Source organism: Benincasa hispida, chromosome 8, assembly GCF_009727055.1.
Source record: "Benincasa hispida cultivar B227 chromosome 8, ASM972705v1, whole genome shotgun sequence".
Lineage (NCBI taxonomy): Eukaryota > Viridiplantae > Streptophyta > Magnoliopsida > Cucurbitales > Cucurbitaceae > Benincasa > Benincasa hispida.
Window position 1 is genome coordinate 7,639,893 of NC_052356.1, and position 24,256 is coordinate 7,664,148.

A 24,256-nucleotide genomic window follows, 5' to 3' on the forward strand; every position below is an offset into this window, starting at 1 on the left:
CAAAACTTAATTTCCTCCTTTCGTTGACACCACAATTTTTATTGGATTGGTTTTAAATATAGAAAAATAAATCAAAATATTTATAAAATATGATAAAATTTTAGAACTATAATGATAGACGTTAATAGACACGAATAGACTACTGATACATACTGATAGAAGTCTATGAGTTTCTATCAGCGTCTATCATTGATAATTCGAAAAATTTGTTATATCTTGTAAATATTTTCAATAGTTTTACCATTTAAAATAATTTCTCATTTTTATTTTTATTTTATTTTTTTGAGGACAAACACTACAATATTTTATTGATAACCTTTCTCCTAAATTTTATAATTTTCTCAACTAAGGACCACCCTCTTTATTTGTATAAAAGAAACCATATGGCAGCGTTTGGTTTCGAATGTCTATTAATTATGATATGTACTTGCCAATAACTCACATCGCCTTTCTCCTTTTTTTTCAAACTTTGTAGAAATAATATAACAAAATGGTAAAAATGGTAAGGTTTCTTAATTTTTCCACATGTCTTATCAAGATGGTACTTCTTTGTGTTCATCATTTTTTAACGGGATCTCAATTTTGATATTTTTATCAGGAAAATTAGGAACACAAATAAAAATAGTTGAAAGCTTAGGCTCCATTTGGTAACTATTTTGTTTTTTTTTTTTGTTTTTTGTTTTAAATTAAGCTTATGAATACTACTTCCACCTCCAAATTTCTTTCTTTGTTATCTATTTTTCACCAATGGTTCAAAAAACCAAGATAAATTTTGAGAACTAAAAAGAGTAGCTTTCAAAAAATTATTTTTGTTTTTGGAATTTGACTAAAAATTCAACAATTGTATTTAAGAAAGATACAAATCATAGTAAGAAATGTAGATGAAATGGACCTTCGCTTTTGATTACTTTTTAATCGAATGTCCATTTGAGTTTCATGGGCTTTGATACCATATTATATAATATGGGATTTCTATCTCAACGATAATGAAATGAGTTCATCTATGTTATTAAGATTGTGAGGTCTCTTGATTTTACCAATATAAGATCGATTCAATAAATCAAAACTGAAACATTCTGGAGCTACAAAGATAGTTATTAAATAGGATCCACACAAGGAAAAGCATTTGCCATTCGTTGGTAGATGGTGGAAGAAACTCAGAAACTTCGTATTTGTAGATGTTCACACTTCATGGTTGGGGGTTATAAATATGCAATAAGTTTTGGCTTTGAAACACACCAACAAATCACAAACACCTTGCTTTGGTTATTGGCTATAGCAAAAAAGATACTTAAAAGGGAAGAAATCAAAGTTTGGATGGAGAAGCTCAGTTTTCATGTGTTGTTTTGCTTATTTTTCTGTGCCTTTCTTTTGGTTTCAAGGCCTATAATTTCTCAAGAAGTTGGTAGGGGACATTGAGTATTATCATATTTTGTTTATTTAGATATGACTACTTAATTAATTTCTTTCTATTTATTAAATAATTTTTATTTTTATTTAATTGTATTTTCATTGTGTTCGTACTCATTTTGTGAACTTCTTTTTTTAATTTTAAATAATTTATATATATGTTTCTTTTATTTTGTTCTTAGGAGAATGTAATTTTATTTTTGTTAAAAAGTATTTGTGATGTTTATATTGTTTCTATTAGATAATCAAAAAGTGATTTCACAAAATGTAATAACAATAGGTGGCACTTTTAAGACTCATAATTAAGTGTATAATAACATATTTAAAGAATTGGAAATATAGTAAAATTTTATCATTCATAAACTTTTATCGATAGCTATACCTAAATTTTGCTATATATGCAAACTTTTATATTGTACTATATTTGTTAATACATTGAGTCTAATTGCTATATTTGCAACCACCCTTGATTACATTTACTTTTAAAACAACGAATATTTGGTGGAGTTTATGGCTCATGAGTTTGGGTGGTTTTCTTGAGTTTCCAAATTTCATTCGATATTTGTACGGAAAAATTAAAGATGAGAGAGACTCACTTTTCAATCTTTTTCTTTGTCTTTTATAATATGCAGAAGATCAGAAAGAATTTGATTATGATGAAGAAGGAGAGAAAGGACCTGCACATTGGGGAGATCTTAAACGAGAATGGCATAATTGCAAGATTGGACGAATGCAATCTCCTATCGATCTATTCCATAAGAGAGTTCGAATCGTATCTCATTTTACCGACCTCAAAATTGACTATAAGTCTTCTAACGCAACTCTTAAAAATCGAGGTCATGATATTATGGTAAACAAGATAATATAATTTAGCTTTAATATTTTATTGTCTTTCCAACAAATTAGTTAAACCTACAAAAACCTTAACGAAATAATATATTTGATCCACTAGACTGGGTATTATATCATTTCATGTGATTCTATTTTTTGAAAATTACTTCAAAATTAATTTTTTGTGAAAATTTAATGATTTCGGGTTTTTATTGATTTTATTCTTTAAAAGCTTACTACATTTGTTCGGTAGATTACTCATATTATGGAAATTAGAATTATTTTATTTATTTTTTAAGACTGTTTTTAAATATAGAAAAATAAATTAAAATATTTACAAAATCAAGTAAAATTTTAGAATTATCAATGACACGTTGATGAACACTGAATTAGAGATATTATTAGACAATGATAGAAGTTTATCACTATCTATCAACGTTATCATTCATAGTTCCGAAATTTTAGTATATTTTATAAATATTTTCAACAGTTTTACTATTTAAAATAATTTTTCTATTTTTTTTTTTAACTCTGAAAAGATTTAATCATGAATTGGATGGAGAACGTTTTATTACTTCAAAATAATATTTAAAATTTTACAACAGTGAAAATGAAAATGAAACCTAATATATATTTCCATTTCTAAGCTAAATTATATATTTAACCATTGATTCTAATTTAGATTACAACATGTGATGGTTGCAGTTAAAATTGGGTGATGGAGCTGGTTATATGGAAGTGAATAGAACTCGATATTTTCTTAGACAAATTCATTGGCACTCACCTTCAGAACACACTATCAACGGAAAAAAGTTTGCTTTGGAAGCTCATTTGGTGCACCAAAGCCAAACTGGAGGTGTTGCAGTTATTGGAGTTCTTTATAACATTGGACGGCCCGACTCTTTTTTATCTAAAGTAAGTCCCTAAAACTTTAATTAGAATTTTAGTATCACATTTTACCCCTCATTCTTATTTTACATGTTGTATTAGAATTAAAGTGTAGATGGGAGAATCGAACTTCTAATCTTGAAGTCGATATTACGAATACTATGTCAATTGAGCTACTCTCTTGTTGGCTACTTTACGTGTTTTTTCACAAGGAAACAAGAGTCAAAATAAATGAGAGATAAAAAATAGTTACTACATCCCTTTCAATTGGTCTACAGTGTCATTGTAGAGAATCCCTGTCTTGTTTTTCACATTTTTTTACCTAAAGTCGTTACCTTAACCGCAAGGAGGGGGATGCCGAAGGCCATAGGTGGTGCATGGTTGTCGTCAGCTCGTGCCAACATTGAGTTTTTTCTAAGTGGAGCCTGGATACTTCATTTTATTAGTACAACCGAGAAAATCATAAATTAATAAATTATGATCAATCAAGTTATGGAAGATTTTAAATACATACCGAAATTCAAAACTCCTTGTTGTTCGAGTCAAAATAAATGAGAGATAAAAAATAGTTAAACAATTAAAACTAAAACCTATCTAATTAGATCAAGTGGCAATTGCAAATTTAATATAAAAAAAAAAAGAGAGAATTAAAAATTAGGCGTATGTCTTTAGGTTTTACCTTTTTGCAAATAAGTCAAAAAAAATTCGCCTAAAAATTTGATTGCTATTTGCTATAGAATGTAATTTCTCTGAACTCATAACCCAACTCTCTTTCTCGTCATTTTTTTTAGATGAAGGAACATTTGGAAGAAATTTCAGATACACATGAAGATAAAGTATTCAATGTGATTGATCCATCTTTATTGAAGATGCGAAGTAGTTTATATTATAGATATATTGGGTCTCTAACAGTTCCACCATGTTCTCAAAATGTTCTTTGGACTATTGTTAGGAAGGTACTTTCCACCAAAATCTCTCTCTATGTATATACTTCACAATTATTATGAAATTTGTAATTTTTTGAATTCTTAATCAACTTTTGTATTTTTTAGGTTAGGACCGTCGCACCCGAACAAGTGAAGCTGTTGCGCGTGGCTGTTCATGATGTAAGTGAAATAGTTTTTAAGGTTCCATTTAATAGTCCTAACAAATCTTTGATTTTTACTTTGGTATTAGAATTTGGATTGAATTTCATCTGATAAAATATAATATAAAATTAAGACCTCGTTTAATAATATTTGTTTTTTAATATCCTTCTTTCCAATTATTTCTTGGTATGCTTTGCACTTTTCTTAAAATCACATTTAAATTTTTAGCAAAATCTTAGAAACAAAGATTTAAGGTTTTAAAAGGTACTCTATTTTTTTCGTTTTCAAGTTTTGGTTTAGTTTTTGAAACATATTTAAAAATAATAAAGCAAGTAATCTATCTTGTACAAAATGTTGATTCTACTAGTTAGAAATTATCTGTTTGGTTCATATAACAAAATTAAAATTTAGTAATTCAGTTTTGAAAGTACATAGATTAAATCGTACAAATCAAAATTTAGGGACTAAATTGTTACTTTCATGAAAGTTTAAGCAGTCCGTGATATGAAAAAATTCGTCAAAATTAAATGTCAATTTTAATTATTTTGTGATGTAGATTTTATATTTGGTAAAAATATTAAGTTTCTAATTAGTTTATCGATTTATTTATACAAGACATCTCATCAAAACCTTAACACTAATTTTACAATAAATACTAAATCAATATAAATTCTAAAATACAATGACTAAATTATTATATAATAAAATTTAGAAACAAAAATATTACTTTTACGAAAGTTTATAAATAAAAAGTGATTTTTAACTGAGTATATAATTGAATGTGAATTGATTTATGTGTTTAGGACTCTGACACCAATGCTAGGCCTTTGCAACCAATCAATCATAGAAAGATTCAACTTCGAATCAAATCAACCATATATTGAGGAGAATCGATTCTACTTTTGTTTTCCAACACAGTTGATGGTGGCTATTAAACCATATTTTTATTTTACTTGTTATGAAATTCATAATATCTCAATAATAAAACATTTTGATTGTATCAAATATTGGATGTATGATTGATTTGGGTAATTATGATATATGAATGTTTATGGGTACACTAATTTTGTGTTAGAATTGGATTGTAGAAGGTGTTCAATATGGCGAGGTTTTCTTTTACGAAGAATTTGTTATTTGAGTTATTATTTCTTTATATTTTGAAATTTTATTTTAAATAACAAAATTACTAAAAATATTTACAAATAATAGCAAAATATCACCGTCTATTTGTGGCAGACTACGATAGACAACAATAAACTACTATTTGTTTTTATCTCTATCTGTGTCATGATAGACACTCGAATTGATTAAAATATTTAAACACGTTTTATAAAAATTGATTAAAATACACTTGAAAAGTTATTTTGAGTGGCTGTCAAATACTCCAATTTCTTCCCAAATGACTTATTTTTTTAAATGAAACAATTGAAAATGTATTTCAAACACAGTCCATTCTTCTTAGAATTATGTTAACTCTTATTTGGATTAATTGAAATTGAGTAATAAGTTTATTTACTGTGTTGATCAATTACCCATTAAGAAACACAGACACAGATACGGATACATGATACGGATACGATACAATACGACGATACGTTAATTTCTAAAAAACTAAGATACAGATACGTCGAAGATACGTTATATATATATATATACACACACACATATAATGTCTAGTTAATTGTTATAATACTTATTTCAAGTTATATTAAAATATATTTATGAAAAGAGTTAAAACTTGAAAAAAAATCTAGTAACGTCGAGTGATTGTTGAGCAACGAGAGTAGATGGTAGGAAAGAAATAGAATATGAAGTTTGAAGAATGAAGTTGTGGATGAAGGGGGTGTGAATCATGATTTAAATAGTGAAAGAGGGAAGAATGGAGATTTAATTATGTTTCAGTTTTTTTTTTTTTTTAATGTTTTTATCATTTTAATTTATTTTGTTTTGGATTGTCAAATTAAGAGGACTTTTATGTTTGGATAGTGATTTTAAAATGGTTGAAATCACTTTTGTCATTTTTCAAATCTTGTGAAACATGTTTAATTCTTCAAACTAATTTTTGTGATATGAATTGTATTTAAAAGTATAAATGAACTATTAATATTTGAAGTAATTAAAATTGTGTTTTTTGAGTGATTTTAAAAATGAAAAAAATTTTTTTTTTTGATGATTTTTATAAATTCTCTCCTAGCATGCATCTACTAAAATAAAAGGATATTTGTAGTACCATAGTAAGAATAAGAAAAAATTTAAAAATAATTACATCTTTAAAATATTTGCAAATATGAATGGAGTTGACTAGTCAATCTTTGATTTTTTTTTTTAATTTCCAATTTTGCCTCCTTGTCTTATCTTATTATACCACATTTTTTTTTAGTCTTTTTATTTTTTTTTTTATTCGATTTTTGCTTTTTTCCTCACTTTTTTTCAAAATTTTATTTTCTACTCACGTTTTTGTTTCTTCTTCCTTTATTCTTTAATTTTGTTCTTCTTCCTTTACCCGATTTTTGCTCTTTCCCTTTATTTTTTATTTTCTTCCATTTCCTTCTTTTTCCCTTTCCTTTTCTCTTTCCTTTCTCTTTTTATTTTCTTTCTATTTCTTTATTTTTTCTTTAATTTTTTACTTTTTCTTTTCTTCCTTCGGTTTTTGCTTATTCCTTTTCTTTTATTTTTATTTTACTCCCTTTCTTCCGATTTTTGCTTCTTTCCTTATTTTTTTATTATTTTATTTTTCTTTTTTCTCCCGATTTTTGCTTCATTCTGTTACTTTTTTCTTTGTTTAGTTTTTTTTTCAATTTGTCCGGTTTTTTGGCTTCCTTTTTTTCTATTTAATTTTCTTTCTTTTTTTTTTTCTTCAGTTTTTGCTTCCTCTCTTTCTTTTTATTTTTAAAATTTTTTCTTTCCTTTATTTTGAATTTTTTCTCCTTCCTTTTTTTTCACAAAATTATGAGGCCGAGTCCATACGCATGACTTGAAAGTACTCAATTCATAAGTTGACTTAATCACCAACAAGCCAATCATCAAGTTTGATTATTATAACAACAATAAATAATAAATAGAAAAATGAAAGTCTAATCACTGATAGCCATAATATTTTTTTATCATTGAATAGCTTAATCTTTGATTATATTTCATAGTAATAGAACACTTATAGAAATCTATCATTGATAGCCAACTTAGATGAATTTTAATTATAAAGTTGAATCTCGAACTAAAATATAAGTGAATGCCTAGAAAGTTATCACTTAATAGCATGTTATTAGTGGTGATAAGAACATCATCGAAAAGAGAAGGGACCTTAACAAATATTGGGAGGATTGAGAAGGGGCAAAAGGTGTTCGGTGGCTATGATTGATAGAAGCTACTATTGAATATGCAATGTTCCATGATAGAAGCTAATAACTAATAGCAATGTTATTGATGATAAGAAGCTATCTGATAGCAACGTTATCGGTGATATAGAACTATCACTGATAGCATGATTCAATTAGAGATCATTGATAGCATCTTATTATAGTGTGTTTAATCAGTGAAAGAAGCTATCACTGATAACCACAATATGAGTAATGTTAGCGATATCAATGATAAAACTTAGGTGATATCTATATATTGAGTTTCTTTCAAAGGTGATAACCAGTTATAGAAGTCTATCATTGATAGCCTTAAGTGTTAATATTTCAAGGTCGATTCTAATTGATGAAAGTCTATCAGTGATAACGACTGATAGCTGCTATCGGTGATAGCCATGATAAAAGATTATTAGTGATAACCACTATGGTAATCAAAGTTATTGCTTTTCTTTCAAAATTGATCACTATTTATAAATTTATCATTGATAGCTACTAATAACCTTAAGTAGTAATATTTCAACGTTGATTCCAATTGATGAACGTGAATCGATGATAGCTACTAATAATTGATAGCAAATTAAAAGCTAATATTTCAATATTGTATTAATTTTTCTCAAATTGAAAGTTATCGCTGATAGCAACTATTATCGATAGCAATTGATAGAAGCTATCAGTGATAGCAGTTGATAGCAACTATCAGTGTTATCACTGATAGCTGCTATCAATGATAGATTTTAATTTGAGAAAATCGGGAAGAAGCGAATAAAATGGTGACTAGACATGGGTTTTTTAGTCTTTTACCATTTTTTTTTTATTTATATATGCAATTATTTTATCCTTGTACTACATATTCTATTATTTTGGGCTTGAATTCTATTTATGCAACTAGCCCAAAATAAAATGGGTTGTGGGTTGGGCTTTTTAAGTGGTTAGACTTAAATTTGAAAAAAAAAATTGACCACGTATCCCCTTTACGTATCTGGAAGCAGATACGCGTATCTGAAAATTAAAAAAAAAAAAAATAATCAGATACTTTAAATCACGTATCAGACACATATCTACCACATATCTAGACGTATCTGTATCGTATCCATATTTGATACCAATTCTCTATACAATTAGAAGTATATGTGCTTCCTAGATTATCCACGAAAATTTAAGCAAAAATTTGTTTTGTGCGGCGTGATTGGTGTTGTGGCAAGCTATTTTAATTTATATGGCTAACTTTGCAATACAACTGATGTTTTTAATTTCATGGTTGGTATTATGATTTCCCTTCACAAATATTGAGTAATCAAAATCTCTACCTTCTTGCTTAATTTTCGCTTTCTTTTACTCGAATGGACCAATATCTATTAATTTGTGTAATTTCACTCACTTTGAAATACTTATCTTAGTTCAACTTCAATTATGTAGCTTTCTTTCCCTCTGAAATGGAGATATATTTTTTCAGGTTGACTTTGTTCTACTTTTTAGGTTTGATTTGGTTCGGTTTTTTTACTTATATTTTGTATATCGGTCTATACTTAAAAATGATGTGAGTTATGATATATATATATATATTTATAGTAGGTTGTAGTTATGTTAAGCTTTCAATTGGAGTATTGTAACCCTATTGAATGTTGGGAATGACTTTGCACATTTCGCCCACAGCAAAAGAAAAAGAAGTTTTTAACAATTTTGTAACTGTCTATTTAAATGATTTCCACAAATTAATTAGTGAAAAATTAATTCTACAATTACTTGTAAAAACAGTTTTTATTTAATTCTTCAATTAATTCTAGAAACAATTTTTATTCTTCAATTATTTTTCGTTTAAAAGGTGTTTTTAGTTTTTGAAAAAAGAGACGAACAAGATTTCGTCTTTTCTTCTTTCTCATGTTTTCTTCTCTAGATCTACTATTTTGTGAGTAATTTTTTATCGATTCCAACTCATTCTTTGATGAGTGCACGTCAAAGATCGGTAATTGTGTTAACCTTGGGAAGCAACTGACTTTGGCGATTTAGCAACAAGGTCGCGCCAATCTTGCTTTCAAGACAGTGGGTTTATCCACGACACAACGATCAACATTTGATTCTAGCAATTTGAAAGCAAGAGAATTTCCATTATGTTTCAAATGTCGATCAAATTCGGAAACGTCATCGATAACACTACTACAGAAATTGGATTACTTTACGTTTTTCCAATGTCAAGTAGAAGGTATACTTGACGCTAATAAAAATGTCTTCTATTCGACTGTCAAGTATAATGTCATAACTTGATACTGTAAAAACGTCAAGAGAAATAATTATTGACACAATTTCCGTGTCAAGAAATATAATTCACTTGACACTAATGACATGTCCAGTGTATTAATTCTTGACACTTATTATTGTGATTACTCTTGACATTTTTTATTTGTCAAATATATTTTTATCTTGACACGAAATAATGGTCAAGTAATGTAATTCTTGACACATTTCCAATGTCATCTATACTTTTTTTTTTCCAAATTAAACATTCAAATTTAATTTCTATTTCTCATTTCTTGCATTACATTTGTTCCAATAAGACAACTTCATCAACTAAACAGTTGCACATATATTTCAGGTCTACATATCAGCCCAATATATCCAAAGTAATAATTGAGAATATTAAAATAAACAATTTCATTCTTCTATTACTCATGTCTATATGAACGATTCCAAAATTTACGAGGCGAATCATACAACAGTATATACTTTATCAACCCACCTCAATATATGATAATTCCAAAATTGTAAGACAAATCTATATGTGCTATGTATTCCAAAAATCGCAAGACTAAAATTCTATCCTCCACCACACATTTCTTTGAAGTATATAACCTATAATGGTTGAACAAAACATTTACACAAAAAAAGTTTTGGGCATTCCTATGTAGCCACATACACAATTTATAGGAAGTCCATCAGATATAGCGACCTAAATATTCAGCCCATTCCACGCATACTTCATCCAATTCAAGTTGCGAGTATGAGCTCCTCGTATCAATCTATAAAACATTGAAAATGTGATATACATATTTATTTACTATTTACACTATCTATACTGTTACAATATATATAAGTAGTTTAAAGACATACTGCATCTGTTATAATATTGTTCTCTTTAGTCATGATTTCTCGCATATATCTCATAACGTAATACCCACATTCGACAGTTCCCACTTGTAAAGGATATTACAATACAAAGCCAATAATTAATACACATATCATACAGATGCATTAAATAAACATCATTCTATTAATTTTTTCAATGCTCTTATACTTACCTTTATTGTTTTCTAGAATGTAGTTTTCCGAGTCTTGCAAATTTTTTTGAGACTGAAAAATGGTCATTGCCCTGCATTCGTCAAAGAGTATAATATAATATTTACAATGAAATAAACTTTACACCGGAAAAAAAAACTCAAGCAAAGTTAGCTTACAAATTATATAAAATAAAACAACGATTTAATATAAAATCCTCTTTTGTTAACTCAACACTTGAAAATTTATTAATCAGAAATAAAAATCCATAAAACCAAGCAGATCAGCAAAATTAACATCTAAAACATAAACAACCCACCAAAATTTGGTCCAAATAATCAAACACTATATTCCAACAAAATCACAAAAACTCATAAAACCAAGCAGATCAGCAAAATATCAGCAATAATAATAATAAACAACCAATGTAATCTAATTACAATACTCTAACCAAACTCAAAACTCCAAACTGCATACATAAAAAAAAAAAACTGCATCCTCAATCACAAACTGAGGATCACAAACTAATCACAAACTGTATCTTCAAATTTAAAAAAAAATGCATCTGTAAGTGCATCCTCAAACTAAAAAAAAGAAACATCATCCGTAAGTGCATCCCCAAACTGCATCATCTAATCTAATTACAAACTGCATCCTCAAACTAAAAAAAAAACATACACATAACAAATATATACACATTTCAATTTAAAAAAAAACATATACATAACAAAAATAAAAACTAAAGTTCTAAACTCAGTTTTTTAATTTGAAAAAATATATATAAAAAAAAATACTTACTCACAGTAGCGAACAATCCTATGGAGACAACACAACCAGCGATAGTGGAAAATCTCAGCGGCAGCGGACGATGTAGAACCCTAAACGGTAGCAGACGACCCACCGGATAACAAAAACCCCAACGGCACCACGAACCGATGGCACCACTGATGGACGACGACCACAGACGAACGACACCACCAGTAGATCTTAGTGGCAGCGGATGACCCACCGGATAACAAATCGGCAGCAGACGACCCACCGGATGACACCACCAGCAACAGATCTCAGCGGCAGTGGACGACCCACTGAACGACACCATTGGCAGCGGATCTCAGCGGTAGCGGACGACCACAGACGACACCACTGACGGACAACCTTTTGCACGACCAAGGTTTGGGGTAGGAGAGAAATGCGGCAACTGGAGAAAATGAAATAATAAATTTAGGGCTTTTCATTAAAGTAAGAAAAAAAAAATATTATTAGGCAATTTTTTTTTTATTTATATTTTACTTAACACGAAAAAAATGTCAAGTAAGAGCTTCTTATACTTGACACGTGAAACATGTCTATATTACTTGACACGAAAATGGTGTCAAGTAAAGGTTAGCATGAAAATATCCAAAATATTCCGTCAATCTTTGCTTTTTTAACCCTTTTACTTGACATTTTTTTTGTCCAAAATCATATTACTTGACATTTTTTCCACAGAAACATCAAGTAATTAAAAACTACAAGTGTCAAGTAATGTAGATTTTGTAGTAGTGTAATAATGATTGGCACAAGAGGTCGATGGGATATGATCCTTGTTTGTTGGATTACAGTGATAACATCACACTTTGGAATGATGCATCATCTTCAATACTCCCTATAATCAAGAAGCTTGTGGTGGGAGGCCTTCGCATATGGATTTATAGAGGATCTGAAGGCATTTGATGAAACTCCAATTGGGATTGTTGTTGATGCCAGTGTTTGGTAATGTTTATATCCTATACTTTTTTCCATGATGTCTGGATTTTTTTTTCTCTGATTGATGAAGTTGGTGAACTTTTCAACTTGGTTACCTCTAGTGTTAAAATAATTTGTCATTTAGCATTGAATTTTGTTGAAATATGGGATTTTGAGAACAATATCATGAGTTTCCACATGAATAGGTGTCAATAATGGACGTATAATTAAGTCATATAAAAATCAAGATACATATTCAAGAACATAAAAGGCTATCATTATTCTAGTAGTGTTAGGTCATTGCATTGAAACTATGATATAGAAAATAGAAAATGTTTATTAGTTATTGAAAGAAATTTAGATGTCAAGAGAATGAGATTATAGAAGATTCAGATTAATAATCAATTTTCCTTGAGTCATGCATTGCATGTAGCTTTTGATTCATGTCCTTCACTAAAACTTTTTATATTGAGATCAAATCATATCAATTGAATATAGTTTTGGTTGCCAAATTTTGCAATAGAAACCTAAGTATGAGTTTAGTTGAAAGCCCAATGGACTAACTTTAACTTCTTTACATGCCCAACGTGAACCTTGGAGACAGCCCAACTCAAAGTAAAATTCCATCCCACGCCTGCTGAGTTAGTGGATTTAGGAAAGAATCATTCCCAGCCTGATGACGACTCTCTTCTGCCACGTACCAGCTGGATCAAAATACTCTTTTCAGATTGTTAATCAATCTGAGTGGGAAAATCACAGAGAGGTCTAAAGGGTTTATGAGAGAGATCATTTCTTCCTTGTTCTTATTTGTTCTTGAGAGTATCTGAAGAACGGATGAGGTTCTTGAGCTTCAATCCTCAGAGATTCACCTGCATGTAAGTAAAATCGAGTAGAAAATGCAAGAATGAACAATAATATAGTTGGAGAGGAAGAAGTAACACAAGAAGATTAAGTGGTTCGGCCAGAAGCCTACGTCCATTGTGCAAAAAGGGAGGGTATCACTTTATTGCTTTTCTTTTTGAATTTATAGAATGAACTCACATCTTTCTCACTATGATTTTCTTCTCTTTTATATGTAGGTTTTTATTTATAAAGAAGCACGCTCAAGGTGAGTTGGTGGTTACAACAAACAACAGAGAAAACACTAACAGATAAGTTATTCTTCTACACTCTCTATATTGTTTTTTCTGCTAAAATCTCCACATTTTTAAGCATTCAGTAAACCTCCCTATTTCTTTTGAGCTGACTTTGAGCTAACCCTTCTTAAGTAGCTCAAATCCAAGGAGGTCCAAACAACGACCAAGTTTGCTTTGAGGGACGGTCTTTGTCAGCATGTCTGTCGCATTATCGGAGGTATGTATTTTGACTACCTCTATTTCCCCTTTTTCAATTTCTTGTTGAATAAAATGATATTTAATATCAATTTGCTTCGTTCTACTGTGAAACTGTTGATTTTTAGACAAATAAATTTTACTTCGATTGTAACAGTAGATCCTTACCTTGGGTTGTATGATACCAAAATCGTTTAGTAACCATTTCAACCATACTCCTTCCTTGTCTGCTACTGATAGAGCTAAGAATTAAGCTTCTGTTGTTGATAGAGCCACAACAGATTGTAGACTAGCCTTCCAGCTTATTAGATTATTTCCCCATAAGAAAACATACCCTAATAGAGAACGCTTTCTGTCTAGATCTCTCGCATAGTCTGCATTCACATAACCATATATTTTATCATTAGAAGGATCATTCTATCTGTATAGGATTCGAGCTTCTTTAGAGGAGCATAGGTACCTTAGTATCCACTTGATAGCTTCCCAATGGTGTTTTCCAGGATTAGATATATACCTATTAACCAAACTTGCAACATAGGACAAATCCGGCCTTGTAGATGTCATTAGATAGATCAAGGATCACACTGTTTGGGATTAGGGTTACTGTCTTCATAAATTTGATGTGATCCTCCTCTGTACTCTTAGGACTATTAGCAGCTGAGAGTTTAAAATGAGGTGCAAGAGGGGCGATGATTGGCTTGGCACTGCTGATTTTAAATCTTTGCAGCACTTTGTCACTATAATCAACTTGACTTATATAAAGTCTATTTTTTTTCCTGTCCCTGTATATTTCAACACCTAGGATTCTCCTTGATTCTCCTATGTCTTTCATGTCAAACTCTTTTCTTAGAAGAGTCTAGACTTGACTTAGACTTCTTTAAAGCTCCCTGCTAACATGTCATCTACATATAAGAGTAGATACAATGGTCCTTCAAAACTTTTAGTGTTGGTATACACACACCAGTCATAGGAACTTCTCTTGAATCCCATTTTAGAGATTACCTCACAAATCTGTCATACCAACATCTAGGTGACTGCTTGAGCCCATAGATAGATTTGTTTAGTAAGCACACTGGCTTTTCTTCTCTTTTCTTCATATACCCTTGAGGTTGCTTTATATAGATGGTTTCATTCAAAAAACCATGTAGAAAAGCTGTCTTCACATCCAATTGGTCTAACTCAAGATCCTCCTGGCCCATTAAGAAGAGGAGTAGCCTAATTGACGTATGTTTCACAATAGGGAAGAACACTTCTATATAATCTATGCCTTCATTTTGTGTGAACCCTTTTGCAACTAGTCTTGCCTTGAATCTTGATTTTTGTATTCCTAGAATTTCTTCTTTAAACTTATATATCCATTTACATGAGATAGGTTTGTACTCTTTAGGTAAGGGTACTAGTTCCAAGTATCATTTAGGTTAAGATACCTCATTTCATCATTTATGGCCTCAATCCATTACCTAGCATCAAGACTATTAGTAGCTTCCTCAAAGCTTGTAGGTTCATTGTTGCTTAATGATATGGCAACACTTAAAGCAACACTAGTATAATCAAGTTCTAAGTACCTTACAACGAGCATAATTGTTCTTCTTGTCCTGTCCCTTGCTAGGGAATAGTTCTGTAGGTCTTCTTGTGTCTCTTCTTGTTCAATAGACACATTTTCTCCAGCCTCAACAGTGTCTTCACTTTCAAATTCTAGGTTCTGTAGAGAGGTAAAAGTTTTCTATTCATTTTGTATTCCAAGATCGAGATGCTTGTTTCAATCCATAAATAGACCGATTAAGCTTGCAAACCTTTTGCTCTTGATATTGTTCAATGAATCCTTCTGGTTCAATGATGTAGATGGTCTCCTCAAGATTACCATTCAAAAAGAAAGTCTTCACGTCCATTTGCCATATCTCATAGTCATAATATGTGGTTATGGACAATAGAATCCTGATAGACTTTAACATGACAACAGGTGAGAAAGTTTCTTCATAGTCTACTCCTTCAACCTGGGTATAACCCTTTGCTACAAGTCTAGCTTTAAAGGTCTGTACCTTTCCATCTACAACCTATAGGTTTTACCCCATCAGGTTGATCTACAAGCTTCTAGACATAATTGAAGTACATAGACTCTATTTCTATATTCATGGCTTTAATCCATTCATCTTTGTTAACATCTTCCATTGCTTGCTTATAGGACAATGAATCCTCAATACCATCATTAGATATGTTGTTTTGGGCTTCTGTTAAACCCATGTAACGTACAGGTGGGTTCTAACCCTTCCACTACGTCGAGGCTGAAGGAAATCCAATTTGAGATTTCCATTTGCAGCGGAAAAAAGATTATTCCAACTCACAATCATGAATGAACATTACATTTATAGTTGAACAAAAACAAGCAGTTATACAATTAATACAAAAATTACAGCATGAATAACTACAAATGCACAAAGGAAAAACTCTACGAACATTCGATGATGCTTCTCCATGCTCCTTTGCGCACTACCGCTTGAATAATAGCAACCTTGAATGCTTGATCTACATGACCGCAACACAGCACGAACACATCGCACTCGTCCTCAACGATCGCTTCGGTCACGAACTCCGCAGTAACATGAACGACCTCCACAGAACCTCGACGGTGTCGAGTTGAGTTTAACACCACGAAGAAGCTTACCTTGGTATTCTCGGTGTGAGGTATTCTCGGTGTGAGAATTCAGAGGGTGGGCTCTATTCGGACTTGGTATGAGGTAGACGAAGGAGGAAACAACGATCGTATACACGACTGGGCAAGTGGGAGATGACAGAGACCTATCATATAGGTCTATGCACAATTGTTTAGCTAAAGCTATACGATCGTCTAACAAAAGCTGAATGATCGTTTAGCTCATCGGTTAGCTCAGTGTCTGTCGCTTACAAACACTACACGATCGTCTACTTTGGGCAAGCGATCGTCTAGCAAAAGCTATACGATCATTTAGAAAATACTGCACGATCGTTCAGCTCGCCATTGCATGATCGTTTAGCTCGCCTAAGCTTTCATTTTGTAAATATGTATTTACTTGACAACTCCGTGAGATCCTTTTTTTTTTTTTTTTTTTTGCCAAGAGAGAAAATCTCAAAAAACTTTTATGACAAAATTTTCAACTGTTTACTAAAATTAGGAAAACCATTTCCCTTTTATCTCACAGTTACCATGAAAATCCATAACCACTCACTCAATTGGTTTATTAAAGAAAAAGAATTAATTATCCAATAATTAATATTATTATAAATATAATGATAACCAACTTATCTTACTATATTTATAACCTATACTTTTAATATTTCATCTCATGAAAACACATAAACCATAGTTCTTTTTCTATTCCATGGTACTTAATGTAAATCTCCTTTATATCCAATCCTCCACTAGATGTATCTCATACATCATACCGATTATATCATATATAATCAAAATAACTCTTGTCAATTTGAACATTTCAAATCAACACCAAGAACTAATGCTCAACTTAATCCATTGAGCTACCAAGGAGACCTTATGGACTTGTAGCTCGAAGCTCCAACAATATGTGAAGAACTGACTAAACTCTTTAGTCACGGGATCCACCATCCGTTAATTGCCAAGCACTCCACTAAAGATCGATAGCTGAACTCTCCTTACAACAGATATATTTTGTGTCCATCTTAACCAATTAGCAGTGCGACAACCCTTCACAGATCGCTCGTAAGTACAGCTGGGTCAATAATCGTTATGCCCCTGTAGTTACATCTTTTTCCTTAAGTACCACTGATCCCTCTAATGAACATAAGTCATAGTCCTACTATGATTGAGTCCTCTCTTCCAAAGAGAAGCTATGGCCACTATATTCAATCCCCGGAATTAACCCTTAAGAGAGCAATCTCTATACTTATCCCTGTTTCGGGAAAGTAGTGAATTCCATCTTGTGGATTGAGTTCCCAACTCCCAGATCAGACAAGTCCCCGAAAAGGTAAGCATGTTGAGTTGTCAATCTGGCCACTCTCACTCATACTAATCAAAGGACCGCCCTCAAAGGCAGAAGTTCCCAAAACACTCAGGATTGAGGTTGTGTCACCTATGGTCGTTTAGGTGAGACGTAAGTCTCTAGTATCAACGGCATTATATATAGAGTATAGTCATTTCGTGGTCTAGGTCTTATACAAACTCTTTGTATAGGACACCCCCGCTCGCACGTTTCCATATGAATGGTCAAGATCTACCATCTATAGTAGTTTACAACACTTGCAAACCTCTACAAAGCGGGCCGTATTCATAGTGTTACTAGGATCAGATATCCCACCTTAATCCTTATACTACAGACCCATTTAGGTTATCACTTAAGGCATGATCCACTTGTATATCACATATACATGCTTAAGTTCACATAAGATAACCAAGGAGGTTTGTTTATTGGATATGAGTAAATGCCAGAATTAAATAACACTTATTTTATTCATTAAATAATGTGTATATTTACAAAACAGCGAGACTCTAGGTGAATTAGAATACCAATCTCAACAGAGGCAATCTCAACTCTTGAGATGGATGACTAGATGAACTGACATCAACAACCCTTGTTGATCTATCAGTCTGTTCAACAACTCTTGTTGAAGTCTCGACAGTCTCATTAAAAATCTCATTTAAAACAAGTTTACTTCCTGGTTTATGATCCCTCATGTGGCCTTCTTCTAAGAAGGTAGTGTTTGTCGATATAAACACTTTTATTCTCACTTGGATCATAGAAGTATCCACCTCTCATTTCTTTGGGATAACCTACAAATAGGCATACTTTTGAACGAGGTTTCAACTTTTTGGGGTTTGCCATAAGCACATGGGCTGGACATCCCCAAATCCTGAAGTGGCGTAAACTACCTTTACGACCTCTTCATAGCTCAAAAGGTGTTTCCGAAACACTCTTTGAGGGAACATTGTTCAAAATATAAACTGCAGTCTCTACTGCATATCCCCAAAACGAGCCTGGAAGATGATCATAACTCATCATAGATCGAACCATGTCCAACAGGATTCTGTTTCTCTTTTCTAATACACCATTCTACTGAGGTGTACCTAGGACTGAAAGTTGAGACGTGATTTCATATTCTATCATATAGTTCTAGAATCCTAAGTCCATATACTCTCCATCACGATCAAATCGTAGTGTTTTTATCTTCTTACCTAACAAGTTTTCAATTTCAGTCTTGTACTCCTTGAACTTTTCAAGAGCTTCTGACTTATGTTGCATAAGGTATAGATACCCAAATCTAGAATAATCATCTATGAAAGAGATGAAATATTCATACCCACCTCGTGCTCTTACATTCATCGGACCACAGAGGTCTAAATGTATAAGCTCCAAGTTTTCCTTGACTCTATAACCTTTTCCAGCAAAAGGTCATTTGGTCATTTGTTCTTCAAGGCATGATTCACATGCAGGTAAAAAGTTTTCTTTTAAACTATTTAGAAGTCCACTTTTCACCAACTTCTCAATCCTATTGAGATTGATGTGACCTAACCTTAGGTGCCAAAAATGGGCATTTTCTTTAGGAGAAATTTTTTGTCCTTTTACAATTGTTGCTATTTTGAACATTTCAGTATTGAGCACAACTTTTATGACTAATGGCCTTAGTACATACAAGTTGTTTTCCATTGAACCAAAATCTATCTCCATTCAATTCTTAAAAATAAACACTTTATTCTTAGAAAAGGAAATAGAATAATTTTTTTCAATCGAATAACAAACAAAAATTAAGTTCCTCTTGGTATAAGGAACTACATATACTTTATCCAATAATAGATATTGTTTCTTGTCCAAAAATAACCAAAGCCTGCCTACAGCAACAGCTGAAGCAGCCTCACCAGTACTAACTCTAAGAGTCATCTCTCCAGCTTCCATTTGTTTCCAGGAACTAAATCCTTGATGGGAAGAACACATGTGGTTAGTAGCCCCTGAATCAATTATCCAGGCAGAATCATCATTCTCTTCTAAGCACGTCTCCAAGACAAATAAATCATATTTATCGTCTTTGGAGTTCTTCCTTTTCTTGAGAGTAGTGGGATCAGTATCAAAACTAATATTATAAACTCCAAGTTTCATCGCAGAGGACAATCCTCATTAAGGAACTTCATCAGAGTTAGCAACAATTGCTTTCTCTGCTAGTCCCTTGACATTCAATATAGACAGGAGATTATTATGGGAACTAATACTACTAGTTTCATTGTCATCAATCCCATTTTGCTTAAAAATCAAGAACTCACGTACAAACAATTCTTGCAATAATTCCATGATCTCATGTGCAATGACCATGTTCTTAAACCTTTTGGCCAATGCATCAAGTATGCTTGCCAAAATGTGAACTCGGGCCTTCGAATTATCCTTCATCCACACCTCATACGCATTACGAATATTTTGTTGTGCATCAGGGGTTGGGACTTGAGGATAATCCTCAAACATGACAATTTCGAGGCCGTTTACCACGAAAAAGGTTTTAATAGATTTTTTCCACGTCATGTAATTAAACCCGGTCAAAGTAGAAAAGGCAACTAACGAAAAAATCAATATTTGACATTTTGTTGAAAAAGAAAACATAATGATCTACATTAGATTTTAACATAACTCTTTAAAACAGAAAAATCCAATCAATTTTAGCAAAATCTAAATGAACTCCATATTACATCTAATTTTGCAATGACGCTTTAATGATTTAGGACAAAAGCTATCAAAGGGTAGTCAATTTCTCCCTTCACGGAATTGAGACACTTTCAACTCATCATTACACCAGAATAACTCTTATTCCTATAATAATCAGTCATCATTCATTTGGTCAAGAAATCATCAACTTACTTAATAATTTCCCGTAAGTGTGACCCTTCAGTTTAGATCCTAGAGTTCCGCCTTAATGAGCCAACCAAAGGGAAAAACCGATTGGGGAAAAAACTAAAGCAACCCTATCCATTTCTGGAGTTCGCCTTGATATTGACTAATTGCACAAACCATCTGAAAGGGGACGCTCTCAGGGTGCCTCGAGGACGTGCAAGAAGGTCTCAAGGTGCAAACCAATGAAAGAGACCTTAGGACATATTGACATACATCCTTCTCCCACTTACTATAAATACTCTCTCCATTCACCTTGATATTGACCTATGCAAACACCATCCGATGGGGGATGCTCCCAAGGCACCATGAGGCAAGCATGAATCTCACGGTGTGAATATTAAAGGAGAAACGTGAGTGGAAAAATGATATATCATATATCTTTTCCTCTCACTGAGTATTTTAACAACCTAGGGTTTAATTTACATAGAAAAAATATGGCTAATTATTTTTACTAAGAGATTCTTTAAGTTTACCCAAAAGTAACATTTACTTTGGAAAGTTAATTTTTTTTATTAATATTCATTAAACACTTTAACAAATATTAATCAATAATTGCATGCTTGTAGCAAATCTATCTAATTCACCTTTCCAGGTAGGTTCCTATGTAAGGGTGTTCCGTTTCCGCCAACTTAAATACCCTAGCCTAGCCAAAACCTGCCTTAGACAAAAGGTCCTTTATAGATATATTTGCTACAAATTTAATCTTTTATTGAAATCAATTTAATCCTATTAAACCGATTTAAAAGATTAATCTAATTTCTAATCTTATTAGAAATTTGTGAGCTTATGTCTATCTCAATCATATTTTAAAACTATCTTAAAAAATGATTTTACCTAAGTTTGCATGCAACTATTGGTTATTGATTTTTATTTATAATTTCATTTAGTTATAACTCTTATAAAGTAAATGAAACAAATTAAAACCGACATTGCAAGTAAAACATACATGAGTTATTTATAACAATTATAAATTAACCTAAGGTAGTGTCATGCTTCATGCAATGTTCATTCATTACTAATATATAACTTTTATATAACTATGTAATGAACTATGCTACAACATACATACCATACATCTATTCAACCTTATATTATAACACTTATAATATAAATGATGCATGGATATGTTATAATGTATGCATACATATAGTATAACTCTTATATTATATGATGCATGAGCATGCTTTATGTAATTTAATCATGCATACTAATATATTATAACACTTATAATATAAAATTATGCATGAAAATAAATGCATAACCTATGGTAGGTTTTAAAACTATATGACATATTATGGCATATAATATAAACATACATCACATGCATATTTAATTAAAGTTGATGGATCGGGATAGTAAATCTAAAAAACGGGAAAAGAACAGGCTAATCTATTACAAAAGTTGGAGTCCTCCAATTCGAAACCGGGTCTTGAACCACTCACCTTGAAGCCTTGCAACTTGATCGTGTAGCACATCCCTTGATCGTTGAGCAACAAGCGTCGAGTATAAACGACCGTGTAGCAACGATCGCGTAACTTTAGACTACGCGATGAGCATGAAAGTCCACGCGATCATGCAGTGTGCTTCGAGTAGCGCATACCATTCAATCGTGTAGCAAATGACAATTCGATGAGTATGATAGTCAACACAATCGAGTAGATTGCCCCCAGTATCGTATACAATGTGATCGTGTAGCTAATGACTATGCAATGAGTATGATAGTCTACACGATCGTTTAGCACGCATGCCTTGCGTCGAGTGTCAAATACCGCATGATTGTCTACTTCTTTAGTGCCTATATGATCATGCAGCCAACACAACATGATCGTACGCCAACTTTACACGATCACGTAGCATTAGCTATGCGATCGTTTAACAAATTTATTGCAAGTATAATGTATATGATCGTCTTCTCTATCGAAACACACTGCAACCTTTACGTCTAAAGCTTCACGAACGATTCAAAACCTTATTGAATACAAACTTTATTGCAAGTATAATGCCTAAAAACGCAGGAGTCCTTACAAATTAACTTTTGTAACTTAAAAGAAAAGCCATAAACAGAGACAACTAGCCAGAAATATCCATCAACAAACCATCCATATACATTTAAAATTTAAACACAATGCAGAAACTCAAAACCCACCAAACTGTAAACGAATTTCAATATAGAAAATGGAATTTGGAAATCAGAACACAACCTGGTTCTGATACCAATTGAAGAAAATCTCAACATGAGGAGATCCTTAAGCGAGCGGATCGTCCAAATTCCATTTCGATTGAAACATAAATTTACAGTAAATGCAAAGAGGTTATGCAAACTAATTAAATTACAACATGCTTTTCAAATAAGATACGTTGTTCAAGGGAAATCACCTTTGAAGAACACTTTTTCTCGTATCCCTCGAACGGTCATGAACTCATCGAACAAACAGCAACAAGATCTTGAAGACCTTCTTCAAGTAAATCACGAACTAGATGGGAAGAGAACAATACCAATCGAATTCCTTGGTATGCTAAGGGTGAAAACCCAGGAGTGGTGGGCTCTGACTATTTTGGTTAAGATGAGTTTGGAGTAGGAAGACGATTGAAGAAGAAACACTATCGCATAGGAACCGCTTCAATCGTTTAGGCTATCGCATAGACAAAAAGCTTATCGTGTATGCTTTGTGTTTGTCGGGTAGACTATCACATTGTCTATATCTTGCGTTCTCGTTGTTATTTTCTTTTCATATCAATCTTCTCCGAAAAATGAAAAACTCTTTTTCATTTTATTCCAATTGCCATAAAATTGCATAACCACCCACTAAGGTAGTTTTTGAGGAAAATGGATTATTATTCAAAATAATATATAATATAAATAAATAAGATAACCAACTTATCATATTATATTTATAACCTATAGTTTTAATTGCATCACATATAATATACACCATAGTTCTTTCTCTCTATTTTATAAAATTTAATATAAATCATATTTATATTAAATTAACAACTATTTGAATCTCATTCAAATATATATTCCTCCAATTAATGTATAAAATACATTATATCAATTATATCATATATAATTAAATTCCCTCTTATTTATTTGAACAATTCAAATTAACCCAAAAAGAGATTCTCAACAAAATCCTTTTGAGCTACCAAGAAGACCTTATGGATATGTAGTTTGAAGCTCTAACAGTACGTGGATAATTAATTAAACTCTTTAATTACATTATCCACCATCTGTTAACTATCGGGCACTCCACTAAAGACCGACAATTGCACTCTTCGCATTTTAGATATATTTCTGTGTCCATTGGATATAACAATTCAACAGTGCGATGACCCTGGCCAAAATACCGTTTTGCCCTTGTAGTTACATTTAACTCCTTAAGTATCATTGATTCCTCTAATGAACAATAAGTCATAGTTCCACTATGACTAAGTCCTCTTGGGCCAGGAGAAGGTGTGACCACTATGTTCAAGACCTG

The 24,256-nt window shown here is 31.8% G+C and overlaps 1 protein-coding gene across 1 annotated transcript; it reads left to right on the plus strand.

Annotated features, from left to right (window-relative positions):
* Window positions 1-1,225: 1,225 nt before the first annotated feature.
* Window positions 1,226-5,279, plus strand: LOC120082804 (alpha carbonic anhydrase 7-like). The gene is made up of 6 exons (XM_039038128.1): window positions 1,226-1,405; window positions 2,043-2,260; window positions 2,947-3,156; window positions 3,921-4,085; window positions 4,182-4,235; window positions 5,021-5,279. Exons 1-6 carry the CDS (start codon window positions 1,318-1,320, stop codon window positions 5,099-5,101), a joined length of 816 nt encoding a protein of 271 aa, XP_038894056.1. The 5' UTR covers window positions 1,226-1,317; the 3' UTR covers window positions 5,102-5,279.
* Window positions 5,280-24,256: the final 18,977 nt, after the last annotated feature.